Genomic DNA, 20,822 nt, shown 5'->3' on the forward strand with positions numbered 1-20,822 from the left:
TTTATTTATACTGTTTGTGGACTTTAATACCTTCTAATATACCTTTATAATAAACCAAAGCTGCAGTGTAATTTTTTCTCCTTTTAAAGCAATTCCACGCTTATAATTTTCCTTGCCTTTAAATTTACCGTCAAGAAATTCACAGCATTTAAGATCTCGACCCCATAAAGATCTACATAATGAAAATGTAAATATGTTTTTAATCTGTTGTGTATTATTTTCTAGCCTTTTAAAAAATTGTTGCTAAGAATAGAGCAAGGTTGGCAAAGACTAGAGGTCTGCATGATATTGTCCTCAAAAGTAACACCTAAGTCAGACTTATTTTGTTTATGAATAGCCACAGCTGTTCGACCCTCAGCAATCTGGAATTCCACCTTGTTCAACCACTTTTGTTGTAATTAATTTTTTATTTCAATAGCACTCCAACTTGACTGGTTTTGTTAATACTATCCCAGCAAATTTCTAGTAGAGGAATCTCCTCAGATTTTTTTCAGTATAGCGTTACTTATTTAATATGGCTTGTGAAAGATTTTTGTCCCCAAACACCTCTATTAACACCCTCCACCCTCTGACCCTACCGGCTTCCTGTTCCTGATGAGTCTGAAAAGATTTTTGCAAAGACTGTAAAAATAAATTTTCTTGTGCTATTGCATTTATCTTAACACAGATTAATTTGATTGTGTTTGTGTATAACTTTGTGTCTCCTGTTACTGTGCTGTTTAATCTTTCCAAGGTTTCAATGAATTAAAAAGACTAAACAAAAACACAGCCCCTGCCTTGTCTACACGCAGTTAAGTCTGCAAGGAATTCCTTTCAATTTCCTTTGTAAAAAAACTTCCTCATTTTTCTGTTCCACCCTCCTAAGTTAAACATCATTGATTTTCCCGTGTTCTCTTAATTATAGCCAACATATGGAAACAAATCAACACAGCTTTGCGGAGCTGCGTTGTAGCAAACTGAAATCCGTGTTTAGTTTAGTTTCGTTAGCACTGATCTGTGTTTGCTTACACACAACAAAAGCTCTTTTGTGTTCCTGAGGTGCTGTGTGCACTTGGATTTGGATCTACAAATGACGCCCGTGCCCTGCTGGAGCTCACAGCACTGAGGTTTAATTGCTGGGTAAAACTGGAACCTCACCTGCTTTTGTTGTGCTCAAGGAGTTTCATGACAAAGGGCACCATTTTTGCTTTCAACATGGAAAACCCAAAATTCCTAAGGAGCATGGAATTCTGTTACTCAGAAAGGAAATAACAGACTTTCACCATCCAACCTGTCCAATAAATTGCATGCCAGCACCTAATACAGTGACTTTCATTTATGGATGCTATTTTTAATAAAGGTTTTGGCTCTCCTTTCATGCAGAAATGCCTTCGGATTGCCTGTCAAACCTGTATCGCGGCAATGAACACCAACCCCCGGTAATGGACGTACCGGCCAGCCAACGTCCCGGGTCAACCCGCAAGGTCAAGCACTAGAACTTTCCCCCGCTCCGCCCCCGCCCCCGGCCGGCGCTGTCCCCACCCGTGTCACCGAGGCAGCGCCACCCCCGCCTCCCGTTCAGGTGACCAAGGCGGAGCCTCACGGACAAACCCCCCCTCCCCCGCCGCCATTTTACGCCGCCAGCCGCGGTCGGCGGCCGGAACGCCCCGGTTCTGGCCTGTGCTGCCCGGGAGCCTAGGCCTGCGGGGCCCTGTGCCGGTGGCGGCACCGGCCGGGCGGAACCGGAGCGCTCGGGCGGGGAGCGGCGGGGCCGCACTGGGGCCGCCCGCCACTGACCGGGAGCGGCGGGAATGGCACATGACCGGGGCTGCGGCTCGGCTTTGGGGCACGGGCTCTTTCTCTACTCCCCGTCCAAACACAGGCTCGTTCCCCGTCCCGTTACAGGGGGGATCGGCCCGGCCCCGCCCCGCCTCCCTCCGCTCCCGTAACACCGGCCATGACCGGACACCCCTGCGCGCGCGGCCCCACCCCTTCCTGCAGCACCTGCCCAATGGGCGCGCAGGCCGCGGTTTAAATGGCGGGGGCGGCGCCGAGCGTTGGTGCCGCCATGGGCAGCGTTGAGGGTGCAGGTAGGGCCGGGCCCGGGGGGCTCCGAGCGCGGCTCGCGGGGCCCGTCCCTGAGGGGCCCGTCCCTGAGGGGCCCGTCCCTGAGGGGCCCGTCCCGAGGTGGGGCCCAGCCCTGAGGGGTCCGTCCCGAGGTGGGGCCCAGCCCGCTCCCGGGGTTCCGGAGCAGCGGCCGGCCCGGCGCCCGCAGAGCCGGAGAGCTTCCTTCTCCCTCATCACCCCTCCCCGCTGCTCGCATCGCTGGCACAATTTTATTCAGCTCATTATTTATTAATTTATAAAGCTCATCCATGCAGCTCATGTTTATTCATTTATAAAGCTGTCGTTTTTTTGTGTTATGGCTTTTTAAGCCCTTTGCGGTAACCTCTCCCTTCCCCTCTTTTGTCTTTGTTCCTTTCCTGGTGACACTTTTAACTTAATAAAGCTGCAGAAAAACAGCAATTCAAGTGTTCCAAGACATCAGCCTGAAATGTAGGAGATGCTGCTTTAACCTTTCATGCATCTGAAACTTAAAGTGATACCTGGAACTGAAGGAGAAGTAGAGGGATGAAAAAGTAACACTCCTGCGTACAGAAGGCTGAAAACTCTACAAATTAGTTTCTGTTGTAGTAATTCTGTACTTTTTCCTTCCAAAGGGGACTTATGCCATCTCCCATAAATTAAAGTTCTTAATGCTTGTTAAAATACGTGTCCTTCAAAGCACATGGATCTCAGGTCTCAAAGCTTGAGGACAATCACAATGTTTATGATCTCACTGTGCTTAACAGAGCACTTGGTGGGACCACCTCTGTATTCTGCTAATCCTTAATAATTAATTACAGTAGAATTTACTTTTCATGAGGAGTATTTACATTGGCACTGATGACATTGCCTGAGCCTATTAGAGAACCTGGGTTTGTCAGAGAAGCTCATGTTTTCCAAAAAAGAACCTGTCATTTCTGATCATTGATAAATAGTGTACCAAAGCTTGGCTTGTTAGAGTCTTGAAGGTTTGGAGTTCCTGGCTATGAGCCCAGATTCAAATTTTTCATTACACCGAAAAAAAAAAATAACCTGCCTAACCAAAAAATTAAACTGCCCAGCCTGTGGTCTTAGGTGCTTTTCACCTCCCAAGTCCAGTTGGGCTATGATTGCACTTGAACAATATTTAATATTTTGGATGGATGGGTCAGCCTGCTGTGTTTGACCACCTTTGGTGGAGTTAAAGACACAGTGGTTACCTTTCACTGTAAATAACCACATCTTTATTTCTGTGTCTTTCAGTTCTGACATTTATGTTTTTCTTCTGAACAGATTGGGTTGATGTTGCCAATGATCTTTGTAGGACCTGTCACATAAACCAGCACATAAAGCATCTCTCAGAATGTGGGGCTGACCTGTTTGTTCGTCTTTATGAGTCAATCTTAGGAGAAAAAGTACCAGGTAGGAATGATAACTGCTAAATCTGTTTTTTATTTTTGTCTCTGTGCAGTTAAATAAAATTGAAACTTGTAGTACTTCCTACAGATGTAGGGATTTAAAGTATTTGCATCCTTCCAAAGACAAAAATAGAAGATTGTAATTCTTTAAGAAGATTTAAGTGGTATTGGCCAATTTTATTTTAACTTTGGACTGCTATAAATGGCAGCTATGAGGATAGCCACAACAAAACTACTGTAAATGAGACCTTGAAAGCTGTCTGTGGGCATAGTACTTTTGAAGGATATGAACTGGCTTATTTTATCTTACAGCAGGGTTAACACTGAAGTCTGCTCTCATAAAATGCTTGATACTTGGAGTCTGTAAAGCTGAGCTGTGATTTAACCCTGCTTTAACCCAGCTCCACTGGGCTCCAGTGACAACCACTAAGTAAAGGCTGTACAATTATGCATTTGCTTTGTTTATAAACTGTTATGTGTAGGAAGTGTCAGACTACTGATTGCAGAAGGTTTTAAGAGCACTGAGGTAACTGGCACCTATTGAAGGTAGAAGTCTTGTTAGATGTAAGCACAGAACTAAAAATAAAGTTGTTCCCAATTAAGCAGAGTACATTGCAGGGCAATCAGTGTGTGACAGGGAAAGAAGAAACCATAACACAAACTGCAATTCCAGTTTGATGGTCTGAACTAGGTGTGTGTGCTGGGAGTGGAGGAGGAGACATGCTTCAGTAATCTGTTCTTGAATTTCATCCTGATAAAACCCTCACATCTTCCAAGGGGTGTTAAAAGCTTGTGCTCAGTATTTATAAAAGGTTTTGTAGGACCATATATGATACTTGGGCTTTTCATCGAGCACACAAGGTACTGAAAAAATACTAGCTTGTAAGCAGAAATTAAAGCATTTTCATTGTTAAGGTACTTGCAACAAGCTATCAATTTAAATACTCCAAAATCTATTCTTTATTTTAAATAGATTTCATTGCTACTCCCAGAAGCCAAGAGGATGATGCACATAATGTACAAGCAGTAATAGATTCCCTGGCATTGGATTATTTGCAGGTCAGCTTATCTCACATCACAGGTAAGTACTTGGTTTAAGGAGACAAACGCAGTTGAATATTTGTGTGGTTTAATTTAAACACTTTAGGAACCAGGTGTTACACAGTTTGCTCTCAGACTTGCATGGAATCTCTTCTTATGGTATGGATGTCACCAGAACATTGACCACTGCCTTGGACATCAGGTTATACATTGAAGCAGCAAGCAGAGAATAAATAAGAGTAAGAAATGTTAAAGTTAACATCCAGCCATGCTGCATCTGGGTGCCACAGTGTTACCTGAAATCTGCTACTGGCTCAGGCTTGGACACTGTGCATCATAATGTACACTTGGATACTGGATTTTAAGACATGACCCTGGAGTTTCAAACTTGTTCATATATTTTTAAGAGTTGGGGAGTAAAGAGTTGAACTGTGTTTTTTATCTGTACATAGATTATGGCTTTCCCTGAGTATTCCTGTGTATGGTCTCACACAGCAAAGAATGAAAACTGCTTGATAAGAAGGATCTGACTTGGTGCCTGTATACAGTGGCTGGTGTTTGCAATCCTGCTGCCACTCCACAGACTGCTTCATGCTATAGTTTTATGTATAAGAAAAATATTAAATACCAATTGTCCCTGAAAGTATCTCAGAATATTAATTTTGTGAGTGTGTCAGCAGTTACTGCATCAATAAATTTATTAGAACTGAAAAGATGCAAATTTAGAACACTTAAAATACAGTTTAAGCTTACCTACATAGTCATAAATAAGTGACCTTAAGGTGTCTCCTGAACTGAAACCTTTACAAGAATTTCCAAGCACTCTTTTACAGAAAATTCCTACTTTTGAGAATTTTTCTTCTGTGAAGTACTAATTATTAATATGTGTCATTGCCTTCTCTTAAGGTGAGAACATTGTGAAAGGAGACAGGGAATCTATCAAAAACCTCCTTGAAATATTTGATGGTTTGTTGGAGTATCTTAGAGAAGTCAGTGAAACATCTTCTCAGACTGGAGGTGAGATGTAAACCCAAAGTGTTTCCAATGCAGGGAAGATTTATTTGGGTTTGTTACTTACAACCTTGACAATGGAGAGAAGAGAAAGACAAAACTGACCTCAGGGGAGGAAAATTTCAGGGGTGAAGCTGAATATTTGCATTCCTCATTTCCATAAACAATAATAAAATAGATAATTTTCCCCCAAACTTACATAATCTTTCTGAGAAACCGACTCTAGACAATTCGTCCTTTGTTAGTTGCTTTTCAACCTATAAGTAGATGATTGAGGGTTAGGATTCAGGGAGGGAAATGTTGGCTTTAATTGGAAGAATGAGCAAATATCCCTTTTACTTACCTGGAGAGAAGGGGGACAGCAGCCTTGCCTGGAAGAGGGTCCTGGCACAGGTCCATAGCAGGGCTTGTTTTGAGGAAAATGGGAGGAGAATCTGCTCAGCCCTGCAGAGGCATCTTACTGCAGGCAGTGCTGGTATGTCTCAGAGCTGGTTACAGCTGTCACCACTGGCTGTTGCACCCTGTGACAAGGGGAGAGAGCATTTGGTGCTTGAATTCCTCCTGACCTGCTCCAGAGTTGACAGAGCAAAGGGGACAGGGGGAATGTTCAGTGCCTCTGCTGCTCTGCCCTTCCCTCACACTGCCAGTCTTGTTACCCACTGGGGGTTAGTGGCTCAGATTTTCTAGCTGTAAGTGCACAGTTTGATTCTTTTGAGGAAGAAGATAGGTTTATTAATATTTTCAGCAAGGGGATATATGGTAATAGTATAATTTTTCAAAATTTACCATAGAAGTTGCCCCACCTCCCCCCCCTCCATGGGGAACATTACATGTCATCATTTTAGATTAAACACTACAGTGTTGATATTACACATAAACTGTTCTGATTAAATTGGAAGTACTACCTGTTAATTTATAGGTAGAAGTAGTTTTCCTGAAAATAATTACCTCTTGTTTATGAGCAGCTGACATAAATGTGCTGTCCAGTGATGAACTTCAAATTGCACCTCAAGAGCAGCTGGAAAGCACTGCTGATCAACTTACAGAACATACACTACTCTCATCAGCTGAAAGGTAAGAACAATTCTGAATATTTGCTTAAACACAGTGATTGAGTGTATCTGTAGAGAAATTAGTAGGTTTTTTAATAGTATAGACACCTACTGATTGCATATGCCAAAAAGAATGTGAGGTGACTCCTCTGATTGGGCTAAAACTACATCTGGGGCTTCTTTTGCCCTTGAGGAGTTGCTGCTTTTGTTTCCCTTAACTTTACTTAAGGGAATATTGATTTGTTCAGCTGAGTTCAGTTTGTGGTGGTTGTGGCTCCTGCCCTGGTTTTCAGCTCAGTTTATGTTGTGACTCCTGCTCTGGTTTTAAGCTGGGTTTACGTTGTGGCTCTTGCTCTGGTTTTCATCTCAGTTTATGTTACTCCTGCTCTGGTTTTAAGCTCAGTTTGTGTTACTCCTGCTCTGGTTTTAAGCTCAGTTTGTGTTACTCCTGCTCTGGTTTTAAGCTCAGTTTATGTGACTCCTGCTCTGGTTTGCTGTGTGGCAGCAGGGCCGTTCCTGCACGGCTCTCGGCAGCTCCATCTCGTGGGCTGCACGAGCAGAGGCTGAGAGAGGAAATATTTGATGGCTTTATGTTCCCTCCTAGGTCCCAGTCAGAATATTTTATTCTAACTTGTGATACAGATGGCTCAGGATCTACCAGTGAATTAATTAAACTTGGAGATACTGCTTATTCATTTTCCAAGAGAAGGGAAGGTGAGTTTGGGTGAGAAAAAATCTTTAAAACTCTTCTCTAGTTAGACTCCTAGGCTTTTTTTTTTTTCCTTTTAAAAAGTTACTTCTTTCAGATAAATACTGTTCTAAATCCTTGTTTTAAAACCCCCAGACAACCCACAATAAGCAAATACATCTTGCTGAAGTTAAAATTTCTGGAAGTAAATATTCCAGGCATTATTTTTGATGACTCCTGCACTAGTTTATTTGGATAAAGGTTTGTTTTTTTAGTTCTAATTCAGTTCTACAAAGGCATTTTATCTTGTTCAATAGAATAGGAGAATTCTGAAGACTTTGTTTCATTTGTTGCAGTGTAACATGTATTATTTAAGACTGTAAAAAATTATTAAGTTCATTCTTAAAGAAGATTTCTCAGGAGTGTGTGCCCCTTCAAAACTTCATGGATGGCTCTAAAAGGAGTAGTGAACAAATGACTTAAATGGAGCTCATTCTTATTTCATATTTTTTATAAGAATATTCCAATTCTTCCTATTCTTATTGATGATTCATCTCCTCAAGTAGAGGCATAAAGAAATATAGTGAATTATGAACATTTCATTGACTGGAGTTACAAATAAGAATTTAACAGACCTATTCTGAGCTTAGTATGGATTGCTGACACCAAGCAATGAGCAGACATTAAAATTGTCCATCTCAACAGTTCATAGCAAGATGCTTTATAGATCTTAATTTAATTTTTTTAAGCATCCATTTCTAGAATTTCAGATGCCTGTGCTCTGTCTAGCAGGAAAGGACACGGAGGTAGAAGAATCTGAAAGCACAGAGGCTCTTATAGCATTGCCCAGACAGTCCTCAGAAAGTGAAAGGGGGACTGAAAATGAAAGGGAAGATGGTGAGTATTGATTCTTCTGACAGCTCATCCACCTGATTTTGATTTAGGGGTGTAGGGCACTAGGGTAGTGTGAAGAAGAGCTTTAGTCGTGAATGGAAACACTTTAGTCATGTTTTAAAATAAATTCTTTCAGAAAAGCAATATTTTAGTTTCTCAGAGTGGGCAAACTTCCATTATCTGAAGTATTTCTGCTTAGCTAGGATTTGGCTTCAGCTGGGCTGTTTTTAATTTGTATTGTGGTTTGTATTCTTTTCTTTTGTGGTTCAAAACACTAAAAAGTCTTTGTGGAAGATCTTCACATTTAAAATCATTTTCTCAAGGCTGAAAAATGTTACAGCACTGTCCTGTGCAACCCAACAAAGGTGGCAGCTCACATTTGCTATGGAGACACTTCCCTTTGTTATGTACAATGCACAAAACTGCTCTGCTTTCCCAGATAACACTGCAATTCTGTGTTTGCCTCTTCAGGAGGGATGGAGGCTGTTCCTGAACCTCACCAGGGGAGTTTGGGTGTCAGTGCTACCAAACTGGGGGAGCCCATCCAGCAGGCAATTCCTCTGCTGCCCCCGTTCCAGCCCTCAGATCCAGCCTGGAGAGATCCCCACAGCTCACACAGAGCAGCAGCCCTGCCTTGCAGAGAGGCACTGAACGTTCCTGCTGTAAGGAAAAACCTTCCCTTTGATTATTTCATTTTCTTTTAGTAACCGATACTGCTTTCATTTGAAAACCTCCTAGTTTACTTGCAGAATGGGAGTAGATGCTCCCTGAAGAACACTTTTGAATGTGTCAGAGTTTATTTCAGTTCCAGGAATTTTGGATTGTGGATTCACTCTTCACTAAGTGTCCAGAGAGGAATTTAGTTTGAGGGATGTGTTTATTTTATACATATATACATATATATATATATAAATTTATATATATATACATACACATCTCCACAGTCAGTGCCAGAGTTTACAGTACAGTAAACAGAATAATTATAGTGATTTTTATCTATCTATAAATTCAGCATTGATTTCCATTTGCAGACAGACCTGATGTATGAGCTTCCTGTCAGCACTCTGCTGTGAATTTATAGAACACATCTTGCTTTTTATTTCAGATTGAAAAGTCACTTACCCAAAAATTTCCTGATGTTTCTGATGGTCTTCCTCTATCCAGAAAAATCCCTGGTGAGAGAAAATTTTGCATCCTTTAGGGTAACTCTTAAGTGTTATAATGTTGCATTTATTTTTACTGGCACCACAAAAAACATTGTTTTGAATCTACTAGTGCATTTTTTAAAATTCTGCCACAAGTTCATATTTCTATCTCTGCTTTACAGAGAAACAAAAATAGGTTACTTTTAATCTCTTCCCTCTACTGGAAAAAAGTAATCCATGTCCCCAATTCAACTCCTTTCTTAGTTAATCCCGTTAAGATGGGTCTGTGCCACAGAAACCTCTTCCAGCAGATAAGTCCCATGGCTGAGCTTATTCTGAGCAGAGAAACATGGACCAAACAAGCCAGTTTCAATTCTAAGAAAAAGCCATTAACTGCTATTGTAAAAAAGGTTTAGAAGCTATTTTTTTTTCAGTACTCATTTTCTCTGTTGCCTTGGAAACACTGCTTACCTTTTTTAGTTTCCATAGCATTCCCATGACACTGAACATTGAAGACTGGAGAAATTACCAAAATGAATGTCACAACTGGGTAACCACAGTTGCTTTGTCATTCTGTTCTCTGTATAATTTGGATCCACAGGCCCTGGCTCACATCTTTTTTTCCTTGTTGCCCACATTAACAGGCACAGTGCCATTAACTCACACTTGCCTGTCATCTGCTTCTGCAGTGGGAGAAATGCTGGGAGGTGATGCCAAGGACAAAGTGACAAAGGTACATCTTAATTTTTGGAATTTCAATCAGTAGTTTTTTACTTCTGCTTAATTTGTCTGTTATCTTGTGGCACTTCTGGGTTTATTTCAAACCTGCTTTAGACTTTCTTTCCCCAATATACAATCAGTGATGCAGTGTTGTTAGACTGGGATTATGTGCAGTCTGTGAGTCATGTCCTGGAGCTGTTTGCTCCAGAATGTACAGAGCCAGCACCCACAGAGTTCTATTTATCACAACCAACCAGTTACTGGTTATCTTGCTTTTTAATCAAAAATGTACAAAGCACAGGAGTACAGTCATGTCCTTTCTCTGAAGTGTATCAGCATTCTAAATTAGTAAGAATTTTGGGGGTTTTTGCCATTAAAACTTAGATTTACTAATTTTTAAAGATCCATGAACTGCTTATTATATTCTTATATTTTCTTGCATTGTCCTTTACTTTTCAAAAACTGAATAATGCAAAACTCACAAACTGATCAGCACTTACCAATCTGTGCCCATAGAAATGTGTCTGTAAAGGAAGTTTCTTTCTCTGGAAACACAATTTTGCCTTCTGCAGCCACAAGAGGTACTCACAGACTTTGCTTGTTCCAATAGTTTAAACAGCTTTTACTTGTACATTGTCTCTGAAACTCATTTTGCATTGGTGCATTTCCCAGGATGTCCATGCCAAGCCCAAGTTCCTCCAGTTTGAATGGAGAAGTTACCAGGCAGAACTGAACCAGTGCAGCTGAATGGCACAGGAACAGGAGCTGAACTGCAGCTCAGTCTGTACTAAGGGAAATTCAGCTTATTTCCACTGCCTGGCACCAGTCCCAGGCTGATGAGGTGCAATGTGGAGATACTCATTACCTTAACCTAACCCTGTTCTGCTTCCATGGGTTAGCTGTGAACTGATCTTCCATATTTTGCTAGTCCATTTCTTTAAACATTCATTCTCTAATGCACACTATCTGCACTCAGGAGCCTGGAAATAGAAATATTTTTATATATCTATACTCACAGGGTTTGGGATGGTTCTGTTACAGCATCTCTGCTCACAGGATCTATAAAACCTTCCTTTACTCATTTTCCTAGGTGCCTCTGGTATCTGAGTCTTCTATATCTGCCTCTTCTGAGGAAAAGCTCTCACAAGTGACTGAACAAGTAACACCAACCCCAAGACCTGAATCTCAGCACTGGCCTAGAACAACAAGGTAAATTCAGATTTTTGGTACTGAACCACTTTGGAACTTTGATTTCCATGGCCAGCCAGCCCCCTCCTCCCTTTTCAAATGAGATCTCTCTTTCCTTGGCTGTGTGACAGGGAAAGAATAATTCTCACAGAAAGATTTCCTTTTTCTTCTCACATATACTCATTTTGTTAAATATGTTATAGGCATTTACACATTCTGCTTTACTTAATCCTATAAAAACATGCTTAGGCAAAAAGTGAGCTGGAATTGTGTGAGCTAATGCTCATTGTCAAGTTTTTACAACAGAAATGAAATCTGTCTGTTTTCTGCTTTAGCAAATATGAAAATTCCACCCCAGATTCAGCTGAAGATTCACTTTCCCACAGAACAACCAAGGAGAAGGTGCCCAAGGAGCAGGAGTTCCATGAAGCATCAGAAAATCTGTCTCACAGGCTGAAGGAACTGGATTTGGTAAGTGCAGTCTCCTCCTTGTTCAGCTGAGCAATGCAGCTTTGGTAATGGCAGTGGAGAGAATTCAGAATATCAGTGCAATGTGGATGAAAAGGAAATCTGCAACTAACACCTGGCTTTAGTTCATTCAACCCTAGAACTGTCTATTGAACAAAAAAACCCCTCTGTCCCTTAGATGTTGAAGAGAGCTTTGGGTGAGCACACAAGAGAAGGGGAGCTGCCAGATGAGGACAGCCTGTCCCACCACAGTGACAGTGCCATGGACTATGGCCGAAGGACAGCTGGGAGAGGTGACAATCCTTGTGCAGTATTGGGATGGAAACAAATATAAATGAAAGCTGCTACGCTGAATTAGTTAGTTACTAAGTTTTGTATTGCTAGTTAATGTCTATTTTTTTAAAATTTCTATTGCTAGTTCATTTCTTTGATCCAAACCTGAGCTACAGTAACAGAATTGCAACAAGTTTATGTTTAACACTTAAAAAAACATGGTAAAAAAATACAAGTGAAACACAGCTGCAGTAAAAAATGTATAGCAGGTGGGGGGAGAGACAGAATACAAGCTCACAGGATGTGGTTCTGAAATGAGGGTCTCACAATACACTTCACTGGGGTTTTTATCTCAATTTGATACTCAGTGAATGCTCCTTCCCTACAGACACACCACGTGCAAGGTACCCAGGCAGGCCAAGGTCCCTCTCCCCAGCCTCTCCCTTGTCTCAGCACCAGGAACAAAAACAGAGGGGCAGAGGGACAGGCCAGATAAAGACAATCCTCAGCCACCTGCAGGAGGAAAAGGATGAAAGAAGAAGAAAAGCAAAGGTAATTTTTATTTTTGGACTGGACGTTGTGGTAGTTCTTACCAACAGTTATACTAAACCCACAAAACCAGAACTTTTATGTAATGGGAGCATCTGGTCTCCTCTAGTAATCATATGCTGTTTATCTGTAGCCTGCTGAGGAAGAGACTTAAACCCCAAATTTTGCAAAAAAGAGTTTAAAGTGGAAGAAGCTTTGACCCATGCAGCAACCAAGTTAACAAGGTGGCTGTATGGACTGATTATTTCCTCTGACAAGTCCTTTTGTTTTTGTTTTCTAGCTGGTCACTAAAGCTTATGAAAATGAGCTGAGAATTTTTGAAGCGAGGGAGAAGCAAAGAATTTCCAAGCTCAGAGAAGCTGCCAAGGAAATGGTAAGTGATGCACTGTTGGGATTGCTGGTTGTGTTTTGTTTGGTTGATTTTTTTTTTTAAATTTGTCTACATGGTCTGTCCAGACAGTTTTGGGAACAAAACCTCCTTGACTTCCAGTGTCACAGTTCGAACACTGTACAACTGAAGTAGTCACTTACCAATGTTAAGTGCTGCAGAAGAGCTGAGGTTATGCAATGATGAGATTTAACCTTTACTTGAACCCTGACCTGCATTTTGTAAATTCTGGCCTTCTGGAGAATCCAATGCAAGATATCCAAGTTCTCATTCTAAAGTCTGAAAGATGTTTAAGTTCTGATGGCCAAACTGTGTTCTGTCAGTGTTTCCCTTCTCATACCTGTTCTCCATCTGTTTTACATCTGCTCCTAAGGAACAAGAGTACAAAGAAAATGTCTTTCAAGAACCTCCAAAAGTGTCTCAGCCAGTGAAAGTTTATTCTAGAAAAACCACACCTCAGTATCCCAAACACAGCCAGTGGATTCCAAAACGAGGGATCAGGAAGCCAAAGCAAGCAGCTCCAAGTAAGAACTGCAAAACTCTACTTGGTGGAAAACTGGCATCTTTTGAAAGCATGTGTTGAACTCCAGGAATAAAGGCACCAGTCCAACATATACCAGTCAGCTGTAGCATTTTCCCTTCTTCTGACCTCTATATGTCTGGATTTTTGTTAGGGAAGATAATGCTTAACTAAATGTAAACCATCAGTGCACAATCAAATTGTGACCCATTTACTACTTCCTTAAAATCCCTTGGATTATTTTCAGGGCTTTTTTCCATTGCTGCTGCTCCTGTGCTTATTCCACTACAGTCTGAGCTCTCCTTTTGTTATTTTTCTGAGCATGTCTCAGATTTTAAATTGGGCCTGTGGCTAGAGCTGAGCCATGTTCAGGTCACTGAGCAGGGTCTGTCAGGACCCTGCCTGTGTGGTGTTAATGCTGCCCTGGTTCTGCTGAGCAGGTGATGCTCCAGGAAAGCCAAGCTGCACATCCCAGGCCCAGTTTTGGTAACCAGCACTGTGCATGCCTATGGATAAAATCACCAGATAATCTCCTACATACCTGAATGTTGCTCAGCTACACTGGTTATTTTTATTCCAGTTTTTGAAGGCCTTTGGTAAATACCCTTTTGTTTCATCTCCCCATCATCTTTTCCTGCCAGAAAGATCAAAGATGTAATGGATGGGGATGAGCTGGTTGCAAACCAGTTTATTTTGCACCTGTTTACTTGACCTGGATCTGTCATTGCCAGGGCTGTGCTGGCTTTATTTTAAGTTGCTGCAACCAGAGAGAGAGAGAGAAAGCAATCACTGATTAGTGATGGTCACAACACGTGAAGAAAGAAGGGGATACCATCTTAGCTGGGTGTGGTGGGGGTAGGGAAATGGCAGCTGAGCTATAAAATCAATTCTTCAGAGAAACAACAAAAGACCTGGATTGCTTTCTCTGCTGCTGTGCTGGCAGGATGAGAAGTCCTGCTGGGTTTAGCTTGACATGGTAACAGCAGCATGGTGGTTTTATACAGTGTTCAGTATAAAATATTTCTTGACTTATGCTGACACTGTCTGGATGAATTTACAACTAAATGTATTCTCCAGGAATTTATTGCTTACCTCTTTCTTTATCTTACAGTGACAATAAGGGACAATGACCTCCTCCTGCAGCTCCTGGAGGAGTTTCCCCACCTGCACATTTCCTCCCGTACTCTGGATAAAATGTGGCACCAGCAGCTTGCACAGACTGAGCACCTCAAGGCACCCTCTGCCAGACCTAGACCAAAACTGCAGAATGAAGTGAGTGTTGTCATTCTTACCTGCTGAATGCCAGCAGAGATGGCCTGACAGGGCTCCTGCACACCCACAGCAGTGTGGGAGGATGTTCTGGGAGCTTGGTTAAATAGGGATGTACAGATTTACATACACAGGTTCAACTTTTCATCAGCCACTTCAGTCTTGTGGTCCTTCTTTGATACTGGTTTCTTGAGTACTGCCTATTGCTGCTTTAAAAGCATTTTGAGTTTTCACTGCTAGTTCTGAACGGTCTTTTAGTTTAAAAGTGAGTTATGAGATGCAAAAGTTGATTAACTTATACAAGGTAACAACCCAAACCCCAGAACATAGCAGAGGGTAATATTTAAATCTGCTCCATAGGACAGCTTGTCCTGCAGCATGATGCAAGTAATGAGCTTTTTTTAAACCTCCAGGTTGAACAAGCCTTGAAGAAACATGAGCTGCTTGCTGCAATTATCAAGAGAGATCAAGAGCACAGCAAGAGACTGGTATGTTCTTTGAAGACTATTTGTTACATCATGCAGACATTTCACATGGAGCTAAAATGCATATTCCCACATCATGAAAGTGGCTTTTTGTCTTGTGACAACTTTACGCTTTTTGAGTAGCTGTGGTCTCAAAATGCCACATAATCTGTTTGTTGTGCAGCTCCTGGGGTCATGGGAATGGAATATTATTATTATTACACTGCAGTGTTGCTCTAAAAGGTAAAAAAGTGCAAGGAGAAGAAACTTGAGGTCGTGTTGCACCTCCTGTGGCAGTGACAAGACTTCACTACTCAGTGCTGACTAAGGCTTTACACCTTGACTGCAAAGCTGGGCTGTGGAGCGGGTCCTTAGTGAAGGACCCTAATTAGCAGTGATTAACAAAGCTTTGCCTGCAGGGGTATCTGTGGGCAGTTGGGTGCTCTGACAGCTGCTGCTCTCCCTCTAGCAAGAAATGAAGCAGCGCATCCAGCGGCAGAAGTGGGCTCAGAACAAGGTGACCGAGAGGCGGCAGCAGGCGGCGCGGGCCAGGAAATACTACGAGGATTACCGGGTGCAGCTCCGGGCCAGGCTGCTGCGGGCCAGGACACGCGAGGAGAGGGTGAGCACGAGCCCTGCCCTGCAGGGTGGAATTCTGCCCTGTCAGGACCCCAGCGCTGAGGTTGAGGTCGGGTCGTTCAATGCTTCACCAAAGCACAGAGCCAGGATGCAGTGGCTGAGCAGTCAAGGCACAGATGAAATGGTTCCAGCTCTGGAAATGTGGATCCAATGCAGGGCAAACCACTGTGAAACAAGAAAGGATGATTTATGGGGCTAAGAGGAGAGAAAGGGTGAAGTATCAGTGTGGAAAAACAGGGCTGGTAACATGAGAAATTGGGGAAATGAGTTTTCAGAAACAGTAGGATTAAGAAGTTGTTCCTACAGTCACCATCCAAAGAAAACAATCTAAATCTTCAGTTAAAGGAACTGATCAAACAGGCAGCCTTGTTATTCGGTTGTGTTTGTAAAACAAAGTGGACTTTGGGACTGATATGATCTAATTAGGGCTGGACATCAGAGTGAGGGAAAGCAAAGAGTTATTACAACTCTGCAAGGACAGATACACAGTTGTCACCTTTCAAAATAAAAGATCGGAAGTTTACTGCATAATCCCCTGATAAGGATTTGAGAACTGTTTGCCTGAAGCTGTGAGCTACAGCTGGTAAGAGTTCTTGTGGAGGAATGGAAAGCCTGAGTCCAGGCTGGATTTCCTGCTGCTGGAAACCTGGATGAAGGTCCTGAAGTCAGGCTGCAGAGTACAGGGTGGGCTGTAAATCACAGTGCATGTTCAAAGGCCCTGGCTTGCACAGTTGGGTCATCTGACTAAACTGACATGAAAAATTATTTTATCTATCAAAATTTCAGCGAAATGAGTAATACAAATCCAGCTCAGCTGTAGCTGCACCACCATTTCTAGGTACATAATTGTGCTTTTTCATGGGCTATCCTCATGTAAACACCATTCCATTAGGACCTAAAGCAGCTGAGAAATGTAAATGTATACTTACAGGTTCCTGGGAAAGTTTCAGGTTGCTTTTTTTAATTGCTGGCAGATATTTAAAAACTTATTTGAAGAAGGCTTAGAAATTCAGAAGCAAAGGCTGAGGGAGCTGAGAGTTTATGCTCGGGAGAAGCGTGATGAGCAATGGAGGGAGCACCAGGCTGAGCTGGAGTCCCTGGAGAACTACTACAAAGATCAGGTAAAGCTTCATCTGCATCAGGCAGATCATATTTTTCCACTTACAAGTCTTTCTTTAATTAGTTCAACTCACACATGTGTTGTGTTTAGTTTTCCATGCTAGCAGAAGCTCTATCTCAAGAATTCCAAGAAATCCAAACCAGAGAGAAGGCACAAGCACAAGTAAGTACTCTTAATTTTTTCCAATTGCCTTTTCTTTCTTCATGCTGTGGCTAATGTCAGTATTTTCTTTAGATGCTACAAAAATCAAAAAGCGAGGTGAGATCAAAGATGGAGAAGGAAATACAGCAACTGCAAGCAGCAATCATGCACAATGATGATGACACCTTTTTTCAAGAACTGGAGGCAGAGAGACTGAGATCCAGACTTCAGATGGCTTCCTTCCAGTACAACCAGAGCCACTTCTTTTGACTTGGGTAAATGTCACTGCAGTCCTCCTGGCTAAGATGATCAGAGTCTTTGGGTGTGAGGCTGTTTTATTCCTCTAAAATATTTGTTGTGTCATTTTGACCTATCAGGAGTGGAGCTGCTGGGGTCTGGGATCTCCACAGCACTTTTATGATCACCAATAAAATTTCTGAACTGCTTTTTACCTTCCTGGCAAGGGTGGGGTGATGCTGGGCTCTACCAGAGGAAACTGGGATGAAGTCAGAGTGCTTTAGTGAAGTTTTCCTGGTGGAACAGTTGGAGGCTGAGGCTCCTCTGCATCTGTGCTGGGGCTGTTGCTGCTAAGCCAGTCTGACACCATTAGCCAGAAATCATGGATTGGAAAGCTCACAAAGCACAAGAAGATCTTTGAAAGAACATCAGAAGTTCAGGTTTCCTGTGAAAGGCCAAGTTAGAGAATTCCTGCAATAAACCTGACATAAGTAACTGGGAATTTAAATACATCAAGCAAGGGGAGACTTCTTCCACTCCTGCTTCAGTTGTATTCACAGGGTTGGTGTTGCTGGCTTGATAAAATACAAAGGCATATAAAATACTCTTCCTATGCCACAAATGCACTGGGAAAAGGAATTTGAAACAGAAAACAATGCAGATTCTTCTAAAGCTGTACATGATCAGCTTCTGCAAGAGGTGAACCCTGGGAAGGAGCTATGGACAGCCCACACTCACAGGTGCAGCCTGGTTACTCCATCTTCACCCTGACAGAACCAGAACTAAAGAATGATTAAATATTTCACCAGTCAGCTTTGACCTTACTTCAGGCTGTAATTTCTGCTTCCAGGAGAGCAGGAGCTGCCAGCAGGCCCTGCACTCCTGTAGCATCTTGCAGAGCTATAAACAGTGCAGGGCCCAGCAGGAAATCCAGGTCTCAGCAGCCAAACACTGGGGAGGTGCCAGCACAGAGGGATGAGGGCTTGAACTGAGAATAATTACATAAAACCAAGCTGATATTAATGAAGTCCATTACTGATACAGCCTGTCTGACAAAAGTGCAACTCTAATTAGTTTATCTTGGTAGTAGAATAGTTCTTGCTTAAAATTGCTGTGAGAGAAGTGATACAGGAATGCTGGATTTAACTGCTCTGTACGTACAATATTTAAAGGTTGCCATGAGGGGGTGTCTCTGATGGAACTGACACCACAGAGCATTCACACTCATTCACTGAAAAAAGAGCTAAACAGGAAAAAAAGCCCCCAACAGCTGAAGGAGCTTCTTTTACAGATTAAACAAACCAGCCAGCTGTTACAGCATGAGACACCTCACTGCAGAAATACAGACCCAAAAACCACCAAAACCTCTCCTAAAACCAGAAAAACAAAACCTTGACCTGTTCAAACCTGTAAGCCTGGCTAACTTGAAGCCTTTAAGGGACAGTATTTATCACCTAAGTTGATGAATTTTATCAAATCTTTACCAAATTTGCCTTTATTTCCCTCCAAGAGGATGGTGTAGCTTTGCTGAGTTTTGAGAACAGTCTGTTCATCTGTTCACCATGCTGACATAAAGCCCTTGCCAAGCCAAGGCAGTACCTGAGCCAGGAGTCAGAGTTGCTGTGTTTGAGCAGAACATTCACTGCAGGTAACAGCACCTAGGAAGTCACCAAGCTTCAAGTATTTTCTCCTGAAACAAAGTCAAGTTACTTAAAAATGACATTGTTACATTTTAAAGATTTAATTAAGAAAAACTTCAAACTTTTAAAACCATTGATGCTGTGACAATGCAAACAGCATACAATTTATTGCTCAACTTCTGCATGGGTACATACATTAAGTACTTAAAAACCATTTTATACAGATTTTTTTTTTTTGTTAAAGCTCATGTAACAGCTGGGTGAAAATACAATGATACCAATGCTAAAACACTCTGTAATAAATACAATGGAAATGATAAACTAAGAACTGTCAGTTTGTGGAGGAGTAATTACACTTGTATAAACTAATTACAACTACAGACAAAGAACCGAGGATGTGCAGAGCCAGGAACCTACTACATAGTGTAAAGTACAACAAATGGCACCTGTTAAGTGTGTGGTGCTGTTTAAAAAGATGCTACATCGAGCTGGAGGATGGTGCTGTGACAGGAGCAGAGCTTGAACTTCCATCAATGCAGCCTTTTAAACACACCAGGAGTTCAGTACACATGTAGTGTTGTGGAACAGGAATTTCAAAACAGCTTGTGTGCTCTGGACTTTAGTACAACACAAAAATTTGGTACAAATAAATCAGTTTAGGGAAACTGAACCTATGTGCAAAAAAAAAAAAAAAAAATTAGAATACATACTGTACAAAGCACCATTACAAAACTCTTTACACCGAGAAATTAAATCCTCTGAAACTCAACTGTGAACTGTATATTTGAAATCTACAAAAGTCACTGTTCATAATTAAACATTCATAATGAAAAGCAACAGCATAAAACCATGATGTGACATCTCTCTAAAACAACCAAAGACTGGATAAAGTAAAACCCAGTAAGAGGGACACATTGAAATAAATATTCACATTAATCATGGGGTGAAAGTCCAAGGTTAAAATGCAATATTAGGCTTAGCACCTTTTTGAGGGGAAAGTAGCTGACGTGTTCTTGAAACAAAATTTTGGAAAGGAATCAACCCTTTACCACTTTCAGATAAACATCTGACTGGGTGATGAGGTGCTTTAGTTAAAGCTCTCAGTCTTTATGAAGGTAGAAAGGCACTCAAAATACTTGGTATACTCATCCTCATCTGTCAGCTATGGAAAGTTCAATGCAGATTTGTCTAGTTTTGCCTATAATATATTAAATTTACAATATCTGTAGCAGTTAAAAAAATTCTCAATGCCATACCAAAATGTTTAGTAGAAAAACAGATGTACTGCTAAGGCTGCTGTGAAAATGAATGTAATTATCAGCTGATCTCAGCTCTCTGTTCTGCAGAGCTCATCTCCTCCTCCCCAAAGGTGCTTTTGTGACAGCAAGGTGACCATAACCATGCATTCAATAAATCCACCAAATTTCCTATTTGCCATGTTCCATGCCCAGGGAGGCTGTGGCCACAGGCTGGGCAAACCCAGGGGATAAAACAAAAAACCAAACCCTTAAAAAATCACTTCTGTCAGTTCCATGACACAAGGAGCTGTCTGTGAAAGCCCTGCAGCAGCCACTGACCCTCAGAGCTGGCAGGGGCTGAGCAGGGCTGGGGTGACAAAGTCAGGGCAGGAACCTGCTGGGCTCCCCAGAGCTGCACAGGGGCTGAGTTACTGCAGCCAGAGGGACCTGGGCAGCCCTGCAGGGATGCACAAACAGCAGCCCTTCAACAGGAGTGCAGGAGGCCACTGAAAAGAAAGGGAAAGGGAAAGGAAAAGGGAAAGGAAAAGGAAAAGGGAAAGGGAAAGGAAAAAAGAAAAAGGAAATGGAAAAAGGAAAAGGAAAAAGGAAAAAGGAAATGGAAAAAGGAAAAAGGAAAAGGAAAAAGGAAAAGAAG

General features: G+C 41.9%; 1 protein-coding gene across 3 annotated transcripts; it reads left to right on the forward strand.

The window, feature by feature from the left end:
• The first annotated feature begins 1,984 nt into the window (after window positions 1-1,984).
• Window positions 1,985-18,562, forward strand: CEP95 (centrosomal protein 95). 3 transcript variants are annotated; one of them, XM_054278943.1, is made up of 22 exons: window positions 1,985-2,069; window positions 3,358-3,486; window positions 4,456-4,563; window positions 5,430-5,540; window positions 6,500-6,608; window positions 7,191-7,300; window positions 8,064-8,171; window positions 8,640-8,830; window positions 9,274-9,343; window positions 9,958-10,046; window positions 11,124-11,242; window positions 11,557-11,692; window positions 11,868-11,982; window positions 12,351-12,514; window positions 12,792-12,884; window positions 13,273-13,423; window positions 14,531-14,691; window positions 15,102-15,176; window positions 15,622-15,774; window positions 16,766-16,912; window positions 17,002-17,073; window positions 17,146-18,562. In XM_054278943.1, the coding sequence occupies exons 1-22, from the start codon at window positions 2,015-2,017 to the stop codon at window positions 17,320-17,322; spliced, it is 2,643 nt and encodes an 880-aa protein (XP_054134918.1). In that variant the 5' UTR covers window positions 1,985-2,014; the 3' UTR covers window positions 17,323-18,562. The 3 variants fall into 3 exon arrangements, with proteins under 3 accessions (XP_054134918.1, XP_054134920.1, XP_054134919.1); XM_054278945.1 differs by having other exon boundaries at window positions 10,003-10,046; XM_054278944.1 differs by having other exon boundaries at window positions 8,067-8,171.
• The last annotated feature ends 2,260 nt before the right edge of the window (window positions 18,563-20,822 follow it).

Source organism: Melozone crissalis, unplaced genomic scaffold (assembly GCF_028551555.1).
Source record: "Melozone crissalis strain CALT ecotype California unplaced genomic scaffold, PUWL_Pcris_2 ptg000026l_1, whole genome shotgun sequence".
Classification (NCBI taxonomy): domain Eukaryota; kingdom Metazoa; phylum Chordata; class Aves; order Passeriformes; family Passerellidae; genus Melozone; species Melozone crissalis.

Coding starts and splice junctions, on each gene's coding strand:
- CEP95 (XM_054278943.1), top strand. CDS start 2,015: ATGGCGGGGGCGGCGCCGAGCGTTGGTGCCGCCATGGGCAGCGTTGAG. Junction 9,344..9,957: donor TCTATCCAGAAAAATCCCTG/GTGAGAGAAAAT, acceptor CCACATTAACAG/GCACAGTGCCATTAACTCAC. Junction 11,693..11,867: donor GGCTGAAGGAACTGGATTTG/GTAAGTGCAGTC, acceptor TCTGTCCCTTAG/ATGTTGAAGAGAGCTTTGGG.